General features: G+C 39.3%; 1 protein-coding gene across 4 annotated transcripts in view; it reads left to right on the top strand.

Annotated features, from left to right (window-relative positions):
• Window positions 1-85: 85 nt before the first annotated feature.
• The window catches only part of eya4 (EYA transcriptional coactivator and phosphatase 4), a 48934-nt gene continuing 33354 nt past the window's right edge, over window positions 86-15665 (top strand). For 2 of the 4 annotated variants that reach the window (XR_532460.2, XM_008397953.2), the window contains exons 1-2: window positions 86-466; window positions 4842-4902. Coding sequence is in view for 3 of the 4 variants with exons in the window: in XM_008397953.2 (XP_008396175.1) it covers window positions 4870-4902 (33 nt within the window). In the remaining variant the exon portion in view is untranslated. The remainder of the gene's footprint in view (window positions 467-4841; window positions 4903-15665) is intronic. The other 2 variants (XM_008397952.2, XM_008397954.2) reach the window with 2 other exon arrangements.

Raw genomic sequence — 15665 nt, 5'->3', positions numbered from 1 at the left:
CCCCCCTCCCCCTCCCGCTGACTGAACCCCATTACTCGTTTGGACACTTGCCCCAACACTGTCCGCATGGCAGCTGGGCGCATGCGCAGCTCAGCGGCGGTCCTAAATATCCAATATCCTCTGAACCCGCCTGGTGCTCAAACTTGGACGCCGACTGAAAATAATGTTGTTTCCCCGCGGAAGCGAAGTTTCCTGCCACCGAAACAGAAGTCCGGAACTTGAGTCAGGGTTTGTCGGTGTGTTCAGTGTGATCTGAAATACTTTCTTTTTCTTTTTCTTTTTTTTCCTGATTTAGTGTAGGACTCTTAATGGCCAGCATTGGCTGAGTGTTTTTTATCCAGTCAGTGACAGCCTGCAAACAGCAGGGAGAGCTGTGCGGCGAGAGCAACGCATTTGTTATGAGCGCTTCCGAGCTGTGAGGGGATAATCTGGGAGCCCATTTCGTGCTGGAACACTTTCAACACAGGTATGTTTGTTTACTGATGTTCAATGTATTATTATTATTATTATTATTATTATTATTATTATTATTATTATTATTATTATTATTATTATCTACATTTGACATTTTTCAAACTCAAAATGTAATATTCGCGTTTTTTAATTTCTATTGTTATTTATAAATTTGAACTATGTTCATGCGGGTAAACTAACACCTTCTGTTTAGGACAACTAATAACGCTGCATCATACGTTTGGGAAATAAACATGCATGTCTCCTTGTTTCTCATCAATCGAAACTTCTTCCACACGTTGAGTTTTTTTTTTTTATCTAAATCGATATGTCACAGTTTTTGATGTAAGAGCAAATTACGTGTGAAGTCATTCAAAGTTAAAAGATCGTTTTTATTTGACGTACTTGGGGTAAACTATCCAGAATATAAAGTCGCATTGAGCTTTTATTTGACGACTGACAGGAGGAGTTCTGCTCAGTGCGTGTTTCTTCATCTTTTTTTTTTTTTTTTTTTTTTTTCCAATCAGAGGATCTGGAGACACTTCACTCCTCTCCTCCCGCAGATCTCGGTCCGCATCCCCGTGGCCCTTTTTGCCCCCTTCCTCCACTCCATCTCTCTTTCATCCCACGTGGAGTTTGTGTTTATATTTGATATGTAGGAAATGGGAATCTTATACCACCACAGTCCCGGCTCTCGGGGCTTGAATGGCCCCTGGCTATTAGCCTGCCCCTAACAACATGACGAGTTAGGTACACGCCGACGCAAAATCTGATAGGGGCCCTATTGCGCCGTAATCCGTGTGTGCAGGTTAGATTTCACATAGAGGACTTACACTCAACCAAGGCGGGTTAAAACCCCAAAACAGCACTGATGGCATTTGGTGCCTATAGAATAATAAGAATAGTAATACAAAAATAATTGGCACATCGGTAATAATATATGTTTTTATTTCTTTGTATTATTATTATTATTATTACTACTACTATTATTATTATTATTATCATTAGAATAAACTTTGCATTTCAGTTTTTAGGTTTGCGGTTTTGGTATTGACGCGAGTTGAAATGGAATGTCGTAAAAAAATAAATAATTAGCAGTGTTTTGTAAGTATAAGTTCTTAAAATAATTCTAATTGTAAAACAAATGAATCAACGTAAGCAAATGTTTTGTGTGTGTTTTACATTTAAAGATGAAGATTTGATCCTTCAGATTGGAGCGCATCCTCTATGTTTTTTTTATGTCTCCTAATTTACAAAATGAAAGCAGGTTGTTTTCATTTCAATACATAAAACATGGATACGATTTGAGTTCAGAAGCTTTTACCTATACGAGTATAATTACATTTATTAGGTCACACGCCATATTATTATAAAACACAAGAGGATCCAGGATGTCGTTTCTTTTCGTCCTCAATCGGCCAACATCTAATCAAGAGAGCTGTAGTTTTTTTCCCCCTTTGTGTAAGGTCGTCACTTTTTTTATATAAATACATCTCTTTATACCATTATCTCACATCTAAATAAATAAGTAAAATTGCTGCAGAATCCATCATATCCGACGGAGAAAATGTCTTCAATTAAGTGGGCAGTGAAATGCTTGGAAAAGGTGTTCATCGTTATTGATAGGCGCAAGTCGAAATGAATACGTAGCGGGCCGGTCAGCCTGCAGCTGCCTTCATGTGGTTTGTTCAACATCATCCTCTCTTCGGCTCTCAGAGCGTGAAATTACCGCAGCCTGGCCGCGTGCTGCACTTTCTAACCCCTCACCCCTCCTCCGTCTCATGTGTGGCTCTTATATGTCGCTGTCAATAGCCATAGGAAGGAATATAATTCTCTCTACTGGGAGGTTGAAGGAAATAGCGAGTTTATTGATCCCCTTGCTTAGTGTCTGGTGACTGCTGGGTAGCAGAGCCGGTCCAAAATTGTGTAGGGCCCCATGCGGAATTTGATTTAAGGCCCCCCCATTCCAGTTAATCCAGCTAATGTTTTTTTTTTTTGTTTTTTGTTTTTTTTTACATATTTACATAACAGACCTAAATTTCATAGTTGGCTCCTAGAATACCCAAGGCATAAGTAAACATTGGAACCAAATAAAACTATAGTTTTAATCTCATTTAACAACTTTGCTTGTGTTCGAGCTCAAAAATCATTTCATGGACACAATTTTTATTAAATCATTGAGTAATATTTAATATTTTTCACATACGTGACATTGCTACTTCATGTTCTTGGAGTAGTTTAAATAAATGATCAGATATCCAAACATTTTACTCCTATGCACTTTTGTCTTCACAAATTCTTAAAACGGTTAACAACATATTGACCTGACCACAAATTTCTAGTATTTACTCATATCTTATGGAACTTTTTAGAGATCAAAGATGTTAATTCATTTTCTCCCTGTGTAAAATATGCATATTTTTAAATAAATCATAAAGCAAAACCGATTATTGTACTGTGAATTTAATTTATAAAATGGTTCACTAGGTAACTGTACAAGTTTTGTTCAAAATATATTGAAATAAAAGGACTTAAAAGGGGAGTCAGAAGTTCAGTGGTGGTTGACGGAGTTAGCTGGATCTGATTGCAAGTCAACAATTTAATCAACTTACTCACAGAATGTCTTTTTCTTGACCCTGAAGTTATTCAGGGTAAATATAAATATAATATAAATCACAGTACAGATAAGGCTGTTTCTCTGATTTAATCAGATGGTCTGGACATGACTGACTCTGGACAGTCATGTCCAATTCAATGTCTAATTCAATCACATGAGTTTGAAAACATTTCACTGTTGTATAAAATGAATCTGAGGGGATATTTAAAAGTCAGACATCTATTTTGCAGGAGTCATTTGTTATATAAAATATTTCATCATTTGAAAATGGAAAAATAAAAAATTTTGTAAAAAAAAGCAACTAATGAAACCACAGCCAGGACACATTTTATAAGTGTATTTTCCAACTCACTGGACATGTTTTAAAACAAGAAGGATGTTTGGAAGGAGTGAAAATCCAGAAAGAAAAGAGAGCTGATTGTGTCCTCCAGAAAGGTGAGATAGAGTGAGAAAGAGAGAGAATGAAACAGAGAGAGAGGAGAGAGACAGGAGGGAGGAGGCGGGTTGGAGGGTGGTGGAGACTCCGGCACAAATCAATTCACCTGAGAGACGCATTATTGTCTTCGGTTTCTGGCCTGGAGGAGCTGAGCGCTATGAAAAATTAAAAGGATGCCAGTTAGTTTAAAGGATCGAGCCAGTGGATAGACACACAAACCGCCTGCGCGACCCTAATTTAATGCTACTCACTGTCAATAACTCATATTTTAAACCAGGTTTTTATTAAGTTAACATTTCAGCTGTTGCTCTTTTGAAGTCTACGTGCTATCCTTATCTGCCTCTTTGTAATAATGCAATACATATGTACATTTAAACAGATATTAGCTTTTCCAAATATCTATAAACAGAAAAACAATTTTTTAAACATCAATGTATTTCCTTGGGATTTTGATTTTATTGACTAAAACGAAAACTTAACCTGCAAACGGTTTACAGGCACTCCCTGCTGTGTTACTGGGAACTACAGGCCTAATAACAGGGAAGGACTCTCTTTGTTTGCATGTGAGCGTTCGTTCGTCTTTGCGGCCAGAGCGCTTTTGTTCAGTTGTCCAACTTTCCCAACACCCTTTGCACAGTAAACAAGAGACAAACCATTCTGTTCTCGTCTTCCCGGGATGTTGGCATTGTTGTCCATTGTTTTCAGCTGCCCTTTTGTTGCGGCATCCCTTTCTGCACCTCAGCAGCAACAGAGCGACGAGGAATAGAACGCGACGGTCGCAGCATCGCCTCTCACCTTAAGTTGTAGACAATTCCCTGGCGTCCAAACTCTCCTCCTCCTTCGCTCCCTCCCTTCATCAACCTGTCTCCTGTCTAGAATTAACGGGGTCACTCACTGTCTTCGTGTGCCATGGCCAGCCACTGTGTCTGTGGTCCAGGGCCAGCCATGCAGCCGTATCATTTACGCTTCTCCGTTTTCATTGTTGATATTTACTTCTGCAATTATCGCTCCACTTCACCCTCGGCCAAAGATGATATGCTGAAGTTAACACGGGTGCTTCCCTCCTTCAGTCTCCTGTTGCTCAAACATGCAAACCCAAACACACACAAACGTAAGATCCAACTGACAGAACCACATAGACGTCAAAAATGTATGTGTATATGTACATATATGTACGTACAAGGAAAAGGCAACCAATGTCCCCAGAAGGACAGCATGTATCTTTTCCTATTAATTTCTATTAATTTGGGAATTAATAAATAAATAAATGAAATACCTTTATTGCTTTATATTGCTGAAAACATTTAATTTGTCTTGTGTCTGTTGCTTTTCAAGTGAGTGGCAGATCGTAGCCAGAGAAGCCATGGAGGCCTCGCAAGACCTCAGCGAACAGATGGTGAGTCAGAGGCTACTGTATGCATGCAGGTCTGTGAGTGAGAGAGTGAGAGAGTACACCTTGTGTCAGCCACACAGCTGTGGGGTATGGTGCATTAGATGGATAGTGTGTGTGTGTGTGTGTGTGTGAGAGAGTCCACTCGTGTGTGTCTCTCTGTGTGTGTGTGCGCTAACTCGCGAACAGATGTGATGCAAGTCCAGTAGCCATATGGTGGCGGTCACAATTTTCTTGAGCTGGAGTGAAGTTCGCTGTACACATTGACTCAAAACTTTCCGTGCAAAGTAAGTCTTTTACGTATGTTTGAATTTCAACAACGCTGTTAATAAGCTCGCTTTAGCATTAATTGAAAACAATGACAGAAACACTAAAAAAAAAACGCTGAAAATACATAATTAGCATAATCAAGGATTTGGTTTAATTCAGTCACACTATTGCGAGTTAATTGAGCAAAAAAAAAAACATTCAGAAACAACAAAAAACAAAGGTGTTCTATTCTGTTTATGACAAAAGTTTTATCATGAGTTTAAAGAAAGAGAAATTAAAGCTAAGAATAACTTAATTTGATGAGGACATATTCATCCTATCAGAACCGCCTTTGATCCACCACAATTGAACAGGAACTTACAACGTCTGGTGTATTTCCTCATAAAAATCTTTATTTCTGCTCCTCTTGGTGCCAAGGCTTAGGGAGGCTCTTCACTTTGGATTTGGAACTGTGTGATGCCTTAGGAGAGATTTTATTACGTTGTTTAGTTCATCCAAATCCTGAAAGAAAAACAAAATGAAAACATTTGCAGGAAATTTGCACAAAATTTATGCAAAATTCGAAAAATAGCTGACAACTGAGTCACAAGCTTATCAGGTTTCTTGTTGATCTGGTTGGCCTTTAAGTTTTGCTCAGCGTTCAGCGGTTGGAGCTTTGAGGGAAGTAGCTGTCACAAGGTTCTGATCGACCAATCAGATGCAGATTTGGAACACAGGCGATGCATCACCCAGGACAAGCAATAATATAAAAGCGAATTGCACGCTTACATCTGCACATAAACATCCTGCATGAGTTCAGGTGTAAAACAGCACTATTCATTTGTAAGATGTGGGTCCTGAACCAACAGGGCCAAACTGAAAATCTCTGACACAGGCAAAATGTATATACTAATTCTGGTAGATGAGGGAATCCTCAAGCTGTTTTCATATCCAAAGTTTCAAATGTGTAATCATTGTGTTTACAGGTCTAATTTCAGAGTTAACTAAGTTGACTAATCATGACATAATTGCAATCTTTTTAAATCCTTTTTCTGAAGTGCTAACTTATCAAAATAGCATTTTTCACATAAGAGAGGGTGTCCTCAATTGCCAGTGTCCCTTAGGCTTTAGATCTGTCCCTGTGCCAATACAGTGGATTCATATTGCTTAATTACTTCCTCAGCATGTCATCAAGTTCTTCAGGGCCTAGTAATGACCAATTCATCTGACGCAGGTCTTACCCTAAGCCATGTAGGATAATGACCCCTGAGGAGTAACTTTGGACACCTGTGAGAACTTACTGACAGGCTGTCGAAATTAGTTTCTGAGCACTTCCCTTGTAACATAGCGCAGATAAAAACATTCATACTTATAGATTCCTGATTCGGTGAGGATATTCTGAAAGTAGTTGGTGAAAAGCAGCAAAAGTATGTAAAAAACAAGGTTGTTTTTTTTTTGTCTGCTACCTTGTCCTAAATGACAGCAAAAATGCTCCTGTGGAAATAAAAGAAGTAAGAGAGATGTTAAGGAAACACAAGGAGACACCTAGATGCACTTGGACTGACGCTTAGAGTCGACGCAGCGTCCCAGTTCTGCTTGTTTAAAGATCAGGCCGTATTGTTGGGAAAATGATTTTGGCGACGTGCGAAGGCCACTCACATTTCAAAGTCGTTAGTCAGCCACCAGAACAGGTGTAATTTCATCTTCTTCTCCTCCTCCTCCATCAAGCCTCCCTCTCTCTCTCTTTCTCTTTTTCTCTCTCTCTACGATCTGCCAGCCTCGACAGTAATAATGCTGCGAAGTGGGACAGAGCACATGAAGTATGTTGTTTTTTCCCCTTTTTTTGTATGTGTGTGTGTGTGTGTGTCTCATCAGACTTACTTTGGGTTGGGTTACGGGCAAACCCCAGTGGAGCATATGTCCGTCACGCATACAGTACATGCACACGACGAAAGCAAGCAAGAAAGAAAAAAAAGAAAAGACAGAAGAAGACAGTCTATCTTGACTCACTGGTATTCAGATATAAAATATTGATGTCTATATTCCCCCCATTTACTTCACCTGCTTTAAATAGGACTGTGATATCATTTATAATGTGAATTTGAGCTGCAGCTCAAAGACATTGATTAATTGTTCAGGTTGGAAATTGGATCGCAGAGCAAGGGCAGCGATTTTAATCACCCACAGCCACAGAGGCTTATAGAAATTTTATTTCTTGCCCATTTTAAGACTGTCTGCATGCTGCAGAGAAAGATTTCAGTTTTGGTTTCATTCATGTAGGAACATAGAAGGGGATCCATTTACTGGAAGTTTTAAACTGCCAAATAAAATGTTGTGATTTCAGAAATTGTAATATAATTTCTTATATTTTGAATTCCAAAATATTATAAGCAGGTATTTGGGAATCAGAAATTTCACTTTTCAAAATGGGAAAAACAAAATAATATTTAACTGGCAGATGTGTGTTGATCTTCATATGTCTGAAAGGAAATTGAACTGATCCTGTCAGACTTAAAGCCTGGAAATCTGAGTCAGGTAAAAAAATGACTTTCTTTATTTTTGTGCTTCTCCAATAAAGTAGTTATTTATTTAATTATTTAGTGCCAAAAGCCACCACAAAATCCAGCTGCAAAGCAAATTAATTGTATTTCTATTGTTTTTTTAAGTCATTGCTGATTTGAGTGGGTTATGTGTGTGTGACATAAAATAAAAATGAACAATTCTGGTGGCCCAAAGTGCGGTTATACACTTTCAGCTCAGGGAATACATTACATTTCTGGAAGTCCTGTACTAGTTTTTGTCTTGTCATTGAGGTACCTGGAACTCCTTGATTTTCAATGTAAAAAACTTTCTGTCTTTCTATCCTCCTTATATTTCTGAGCACAACAGCAGTGGATGGCCATTGGCAGGTTTCTTGAAGTCACGGTTTGAGCGTTTTTGTTTGCTTCACTCACTCTGGAAGACATTTCACACTTAATGTGTGATGGTATGTATCTTTTTTTTCCCGTGACTTTCCATTTAGCTTCTGGGATGCTGCTTTAATGTAGCCAAAAACAGAATTACTTCTTTGAGTTGAATTTGTCGGAGGACGGCAGAGTACCCGGAGAGAACCAATTCATGTACAGGGAGAACATGCAGAGGCTATGCAGAAAGACCCCAATAAAATATCTTACAACACTTATAATAATAATAATAATAATAATAATAATAGTTGATAAATAATACAATAAAATAAAAACACTACTGTCTTTTTATATCTGCTTGAAAATTCAAACTGAAAGTGGCTTGTTCTTTCCCCGCTCTGCTTCATTGAAATAGGCGTGTCTACGTTGAATAAAAAAACACTAAGGACCTCACAGACACAGTTTCGGGGGAGTTGTCCGCTGACACCCGATAGTCCCGCTCCTCCTTTTCTAGCCTTTAAAGTACCCCGTCCATCGCTTCCCCCGCCACGCCCTTTTCCCACCACGACCACAGCACGTCATCTGGGTTATGGTCAGGCGTCCTCTCTGGCCGCCTGCCCGCCTGCCCGCCCCGGGTCTGCCTGCTGTCTGGGGTCCTCAGGGAAGAACTACAAGAGCTCAGGGGGTGGGAGGCGCATTTAGGCGTTTAGCCCTTTAATGCTACTTTTAGCTTGTTTAAGTGTCTCTCTCCACCTGTTGCCACATGTTTGCTCTGCTTTGGAGAAAATATGTTATTAAGGAAGGATGCTCTAAGAAATGATAGCTAAATACTTATTAGTTTTATTAAATTCAGTTTTGTTTTTTAATTACAAGTCAATTCTTTCACGTCAATAAGGAAAAACAAACGTTTTACACAAACCTTTTCTGGTTTTTCTGAATGTATTTTTCATTCAAAGTGGCAGAGGGGAGGACATTTGCTGACTCCTGCAAACCTTTCTGGGTTGAAATCTATGGCAAGCTCTGGAAAAAGTGAGTGTGAGAGATGGAGGTGGAAGAAATGCTGAAGAAAAGATGAAATAGGCTCTTGTAGCTGCTTTTTCTTCCTCTGGTGCTCTGGGAGAGGCGCAATGGCAGCTGTCCTATTCTGTGTATTAGTATGTGAGACTAAGTAAGAGGAGGAAAAGGGGTCAGGTTGCACCCCTCTTTCACCTCTACAACCCCATACAGACGCACTGACACAAATGTACATGCAGCAGCAGCAGTTCAGCATGAACATGGCCAAACCCGATAGCTAAGATCGCCCTGGCATGTCATCTTAAAATCTGCCCGGCAACAAGGCATGCAGACAGATCCCAGAAGTGCGGAGTGTAACAGCTACTTCATGGCATCCTGCTAGTAGGTTGGCATCCAGGCTGTGGCACCGTAGTCCACTTCAGTTTCAGTTCAGTGTCAGTGATTCCTTTAAGATTAATGTTCAGCTGACAGCTGAATGCTGCTGTGAGAGTCTACTCCTGAAACGGAGCAAGAAGTGTTCATTCTATGTGTTTGGCAAAGACACAGAAATTTGTAAGCAGGCTATTATTTATTTTTTGCTAAAAGCCAATATAAAAAATGTCATAAAAACATTTAAATAGTTATTTTGTTTTGAAAATATAGCACAAACAAAGCAGGACGTTATTGGAACTTGTTTTTATTTTGTTACCATTGCAAGAGAAGAAAGCTATTTAATAAAGGGTAGATAATTTTTACTAAGCAAATAAACGACAAGCTGCAACAATGCAGTTATTACACTTAGTTTGTCAAAGGGAACAATTAAATCACTTAAAACTGAAGATGAGCTAATTTGCATCTAGCTTCCAAACATGAAAACAAGCAGTTTTGTTTATAGCAAGACTGAATTAAACCCTGTAAGATCCAACGTATTAACATTTTTAAAAGCTTAAATTGTCTATGATTCCTTATAAAAGATGGAGTCTCCAACAGTTTCTTTTGATGCTATTTGGAGGGAGTTGACAGGAGTTTAATTTTATAACTTGCTTGCTCGTAGACCAGTGCTGGAGTTTACTCTACATTAACAATATGTTGATTTCTGTTACATGTGTGATCACTTACTAGAGATAGCGTGGAACTGGCTTTACCCTGAAGTCCTTCCTCTTTGATACTATAACTTGATCTCTTCAAATTAAATGATCACCGTTGTCCTTTTTGAAAATGGAGAAACAAAGCTCCTGATTTAGGATGAATCTGAAATTTGATGCACCGTCCTCAGGCAAGTGAACTTTATAGGAATGCTTCACAGCCTGGTACTGTAGCCTGGGACCACACTGTATATGTTTATATATATGTATATTATATGCAAAATGTCAAAAAACTCTGCCTTTGCTGAATGTCAGAAACTCGCTGATTGACGCAATCAATCCTACTTTAGATCAAATGCCTTCTTTTGAAGGAAAGAAAGGGAGCTTAGTCTAAACTAGAGCATCTGTCTTTCACCTAAACCTGTTCAGTTCACGTAATTGATCATATGAGAGCTGAGTTTGCATTCTGGCAAGCCAGGGAAAGACAGCTAAGTGTGAGGTCAGCAGGTCACAGACAGACCTGTGAGCCAGTCACGCTGTCACAGAGTAAAAGCCCCAAAACAGACTGGAGAATCCATCTAGGAACCCGGAGCAGAGGCAGCGTGGGTTTCTAAAGGAACACACCAGACAGGAAACCGCATGATAAGTGTGTTTGAGCGTCTGCTGTGTGAGAGAGCGCGTGTGTGTGTAGGTGTTTCTTTCTCTGTTTTGCACATACACTTTCTTTGGTGTGGGATGACTGAGGTCATCTGAGTGAAGAGAGCACTGCGCGGTGGCCAGTCGTGTTTAATGGAGCGTCAGTCAGGACGATGTATTTCTTGCCAGGATTCCTCATTTATTGATTACACAAAGAGTTTTTAAGAAAAACGCATTATCGCCAGATGTTGCTTTTTTTTTTTTTCTTTTTTTTTTCTGTGTGGAGTCAGCGATTTAACATCTTAAACTCTGTCCTAAACTGACTCTTTAGACTTTTAACTCTTTCTGTGGAAGTGAAAAGAAAAAGTCACCCGTGTAAAAGCACATTAAACAACATTGTCTCGATTAAAACCTTTGGGGGAAAATAGTTCACGATCTCCCGCTGAACGCTCATCTGCTTTTATTGTAAAAAAAAAAAAAGTGCATTTCCTCGTTTTGCTGGAAAGGAAATGAAATTCCAACAGTTGTGCTTTGCTTATGGAGGAACCTGCATGCCCTGCCTGCCGCGAGAACTTCCTCTCCTGCTCTACTGGGAGATTAAATTTCTCTCAGAGCAGTCCAGCACCAGAGAGGTAGCAGAGAGGGCGTCGGTGCCAGATGGGACGTGACCCGGGTCTCTGTTTTAGTTTAAATTTTTTGCTGGAAGTAATGTTTATTTCCCTTGTTTCCCCACATATTTTCGTCCTTTTGTGAACAGAATATCTATTGTTTCTTGTTTCGCTGCTTTTCATCGTCGCCATTGTGGTCGTGTCACATCGGTAATTCATTAAAAAAAAAAAGTCTGAATTAATATGAACTTTTCCTCTTTGATCCTGCTCCTTTAAACAAAACAGGGTAACCAATATAAATTCACATTAATTTATTTCGGCGCAGATTTTATTGTCATTGTTAGATGATATTGATGGACCCGAATACGAGTTGTGAGGGCACGCAGTCAAAGCTGTCTTTCATTTTGGTTTGATGAAGTGATAAGGAAAAGGGTTCAATAGGCTGTAAAGTTGACAAAGAAAAGGTCGTTAATGCTTTTAAGCCATAATACAGTTTTAGTTTTGCTTTTTGGCTTTTTAAATGGAAGAAGTATCATGTTCAGGTCAGTACACAAGGTACTTCCCTTTTATCAGAGTTCAATCTTTTACAAAAGCACAAGGAACTCTCTGGCTGGAGGGCAGGCGGCAGCTTGAAACTGTAGACACATTTTATCAAGAACGTTTTTCTGATTTGGACTTCTTAACTGGATTGTTAAAGTTAATATCCAAAGGTTTCAATTTGGATATTAACACACATCTGAATAAAGCGGAATTTTGTATGAAAACTTAATATAATTAACCCTTTCCTGACATCACGTTCTATCAAACTGGCATTACTACAATGTGGTTCCCATCTCTTCTAAACAAAAGCACTTCCTGTTCCATTTCCTGAGTAGTACAACAATAAAATGTGTTAGCCTACGTTTCTCTACATTACAAATGTACATTTTTTTTCTTTAAATATGATTCTCTGCTATAGTTAGGCCCAGATGTATTCACGCCATGGGCAGATTTAGATTGAGGATTTAACATCTCTTAAATCTGATGAAACAATGTAAATGTAGTGTCAATTTTGAAATGAAAAAGATTTAATTTTCATTTCAGTTGAATTGGCACTTCATTTTTTTATCGCAACAATCAATTAAACCCTTAGAATAATTGCTGACCATCTCTCTGACTGTTTCCAAAGATATTTTGACAATTTATTGTTGTTGATAAGCACCAAGTATTTGAAGTGGGAGGTCCTCCTTGCCATCACCCAAATTGTCAGTTTCCTCCACAGATTCTCTATTAGATTCAAGTCAGGACTTTGACTAGGCCATTCTAAAACATTAACATTGCCTCCAGTCAGAAGAGACGTGTTGGAACAATGAAGATTATTTTAAACTTAAACATGCTTATTTCTTATATGCTACAGTGTTTTTGTTGTTGTTGTTGTTTTGTTATTTTACTGTTTGTCCAGTAAACAAACAGTAAAAATCAAACATGATTCTGTGATGGATCATGTTTGGACAAGATCCATCACAGAAGTTTTTTTTCGCTACGATGTGTCCCTGCTTCCTTTTGTCTGTCTGTCCCAACCTTTCTTTACCCACCAGTCTCCCTGCCACTTTGTCTCTCGCTGGGTCTCTCCGGCTGGAGTGATGATTCAGGCCCCATTGTGAGTTCGGCAATCCGATACAGTGCCAGCCCAAGAGCGAGGGCGGGGAGGTGGCGTTAGGGGAGCAGGGGAGGGAATGAGAAACAAGAGGGATTATGGGTGTTCCGATGGCCATATCCATGATGTCTGGAGCCCCGGGTGCTTTGGCACTCTACCTGCCCTCTGGTTTACCTGTTGCTCTCATTCTGTGTTTTTAGCTTTATATCTCTCTCTCTCTCTCAAGGTCCAAAACACTCGTGAGCTCTTCACTGTCCCATTTCGGAGCCCTCTTTTCCCCTCAGTCCGCCTTTCCTGTGCACAAACATATCAGATTGTGGGTGATTTCATTAGGAAGACGATATGAAGTCTTTCTAAGTGCGGTATGCCAGAACAGCTTGCGACTTCTGAGACATTTAACTCTGCTTCCCTCTCTGTGGCACAGAGGGCAGCAGTAACTTCTAATAAAGGGCTGCATATTAAATCAAAGACCAGATGGTGTGTGTGTGTGTGTGAGGCCATGCCATTCTTTCGGCCGAATGTTTCCCCTTGGATCTTTTCTGAAGGATATCTACCTTATGTCGTACCTCTCACGCACACCCAATGTGATGTCACAAGCAGCATTATTTAACAGGCATCTGGGAGCCCATTCATCATTTAATTAAAAGCGTCTGAAAGGAATCTGAGGCCTAATGAGATTAGTTTTAATAATTGATGCTGCTGCTGCCGCAGACGGGCCTTTACACGCACAGGCCCTCAAACACACACTTCGATCTATGGCTATTACAGTGACAGCCCCGTGAGTTTGCACATTTTTTGTTTTCTTACCTGTTCATGATACACATGTTGTGATACACATTATAATCATTTACGTCATACTGGTAAGATTAGATGGAGTGAAAAGAGCCGGCAGAATTATTTTATTTTTTTGACACCGATGGTGTTTTGTTTTGTCAGTTTCTATATGTCAGACTTTTGTATTATTATTATTATTATTTATTGTTCATTTGTTTAGTCCATAACTGTGCATACAGCACACCCCACAAGTTGCTTTGCTTTAATTGGTTCTGAGCAGAAAGTCCTGACTTAAGGCAGACAAGCATTCAGAGCAGTTTTAGTTTTCACTCTTTGTTGCTGATAAGAAATGCACACAGTGTTACGGATGTGCATTCATGTTTAGAGAGTTTCCCTCCCAGTTAGATACATTTTGTTGTGATTAATTTTTCTCCATTGAAGATTGTCTTAGTAGATTGGTGTTTTGTTTTTTTAAGTGCAGGGTTGGATATCTTGTCAGCGTCAGTGAAATAATGGGTTTTGTTCTTCTCAGAAAAGAGTTTAGAAAATAGCTTTGTAATAGATTTGATGTATTTTTTTCTACATAGTATGGTTCATTGAGTGAAATATGATTCTTTGTTGGAGGAAATAGGAAAACAAAAGGTAGATTATACTCCATTAAACCACGGGCATTTTTCTCTGGACACCATTTACCCTGAACCCTTAAACTCATCAGGTCAGGAGTATACTAACCAAATAGCTGAACAGCTCAATTCAATCACCAATGTTGAGGAGAAACTGCTAGTCTGACAATGAAACAGAAAGTTGGCTAACTTCTGATTTTTTCACCCTGATTTCAATCTAACATTTGAAGAAACTTCCAAATTAGGAACAAATGTAACCATGAATGTTTTTTTTTTTTTTTTTAATTGATCCAATCCCAGCAGTGCCTCACCGTATTCACTCTATTGCATAAAGTCTTTCCTAACTATGTGCAAAAAAAAGCATCTTTAGCACATTATTAAATAATTTCAAACATTTAGTTGAAATTAGAGCTCTACGTGACACATAAACTGTGTTACTGATCCACATTCCTGAGAGGTTTATGGTTGATTGTTAAAATACACTGACATAAATGGCTTAAACCCTAAAGCGTTATTTTAAGCTTATTTGCTCCAGTTTTAACTGGAGCGATTAAGCATACTGCCTGGAATCAGAAATGGGTAGCAGCATGGCACCACTAAAACTCCACCCTGAGGTTTAGGGTAATACCAAATTATTACCTCGCTACCAGAGCCATTTACTGGGGTAAATATTTATCCAGGTGAAGGTTTCTCATCCTGGAAGATGCAGTGGAAACAGGGAACCCCAGAAAACCACGCCAGTTCCTGGAAAAGGCTCTTGTAGTGGAAACATGCCTCACGTCTATGTCAGTGTCCGACATAAATATTGTACTTACATGCATTTTATATTGAGCTGATTAAAGTAATGGCCAATATGAGTGCATATGTGTCTGCATGGTCAGCCTTGGGCCGGGTTAGGTTTCTCCCAGTTGTTTTTTTAATTACCCTCATCAGATTAACTGCGCTGGGGCAGTCGAGGCCAAACGCACAATTAACAGTGCAGAACCAGTGCTCTCCCCCTAACACACACACACGCACACACACACACAGATCCATCAGTGGCTTTTCATTTGTCTCCATCAAGTAAAGCTGCATTAAATTGTCTCTGTGATCCCCTCACTCCCTGAGACAATGAGGAGCCAGATTGAGCAGCAGGTATGAGGACCACCAGTGAGCAGCATGGGGAGTAGCCCATTGTCCCCTAATTTACTTCTCCCTAAAATGTAAATTTACTAGCATTTTGCTTTCAAATAAATCAGTATTAGAGACTATTTTACAAATTT

The sequence above is a fragment of the Poecilia reticulata genome, linkage group LG21 (assembly GCF_000633615.1).
Source record: "Poecilia reticulata strain Guanapo linkage group LG21, Guppy_female_1.0+MT, whole genome shotgun sequence".
NCBI classification, from domain to species: Eukaryota; Metazoa; Chordata; class Actinopteri; order Cyprinodontiformes; family Poeciliidae; genus Poecilia; species Poecilia reticulata.
The sequence above is the reverse complement of the archived record's forward strand: the minus strand, read 5'-3'. Positions and strand labels throughout refer to the sequence as shown.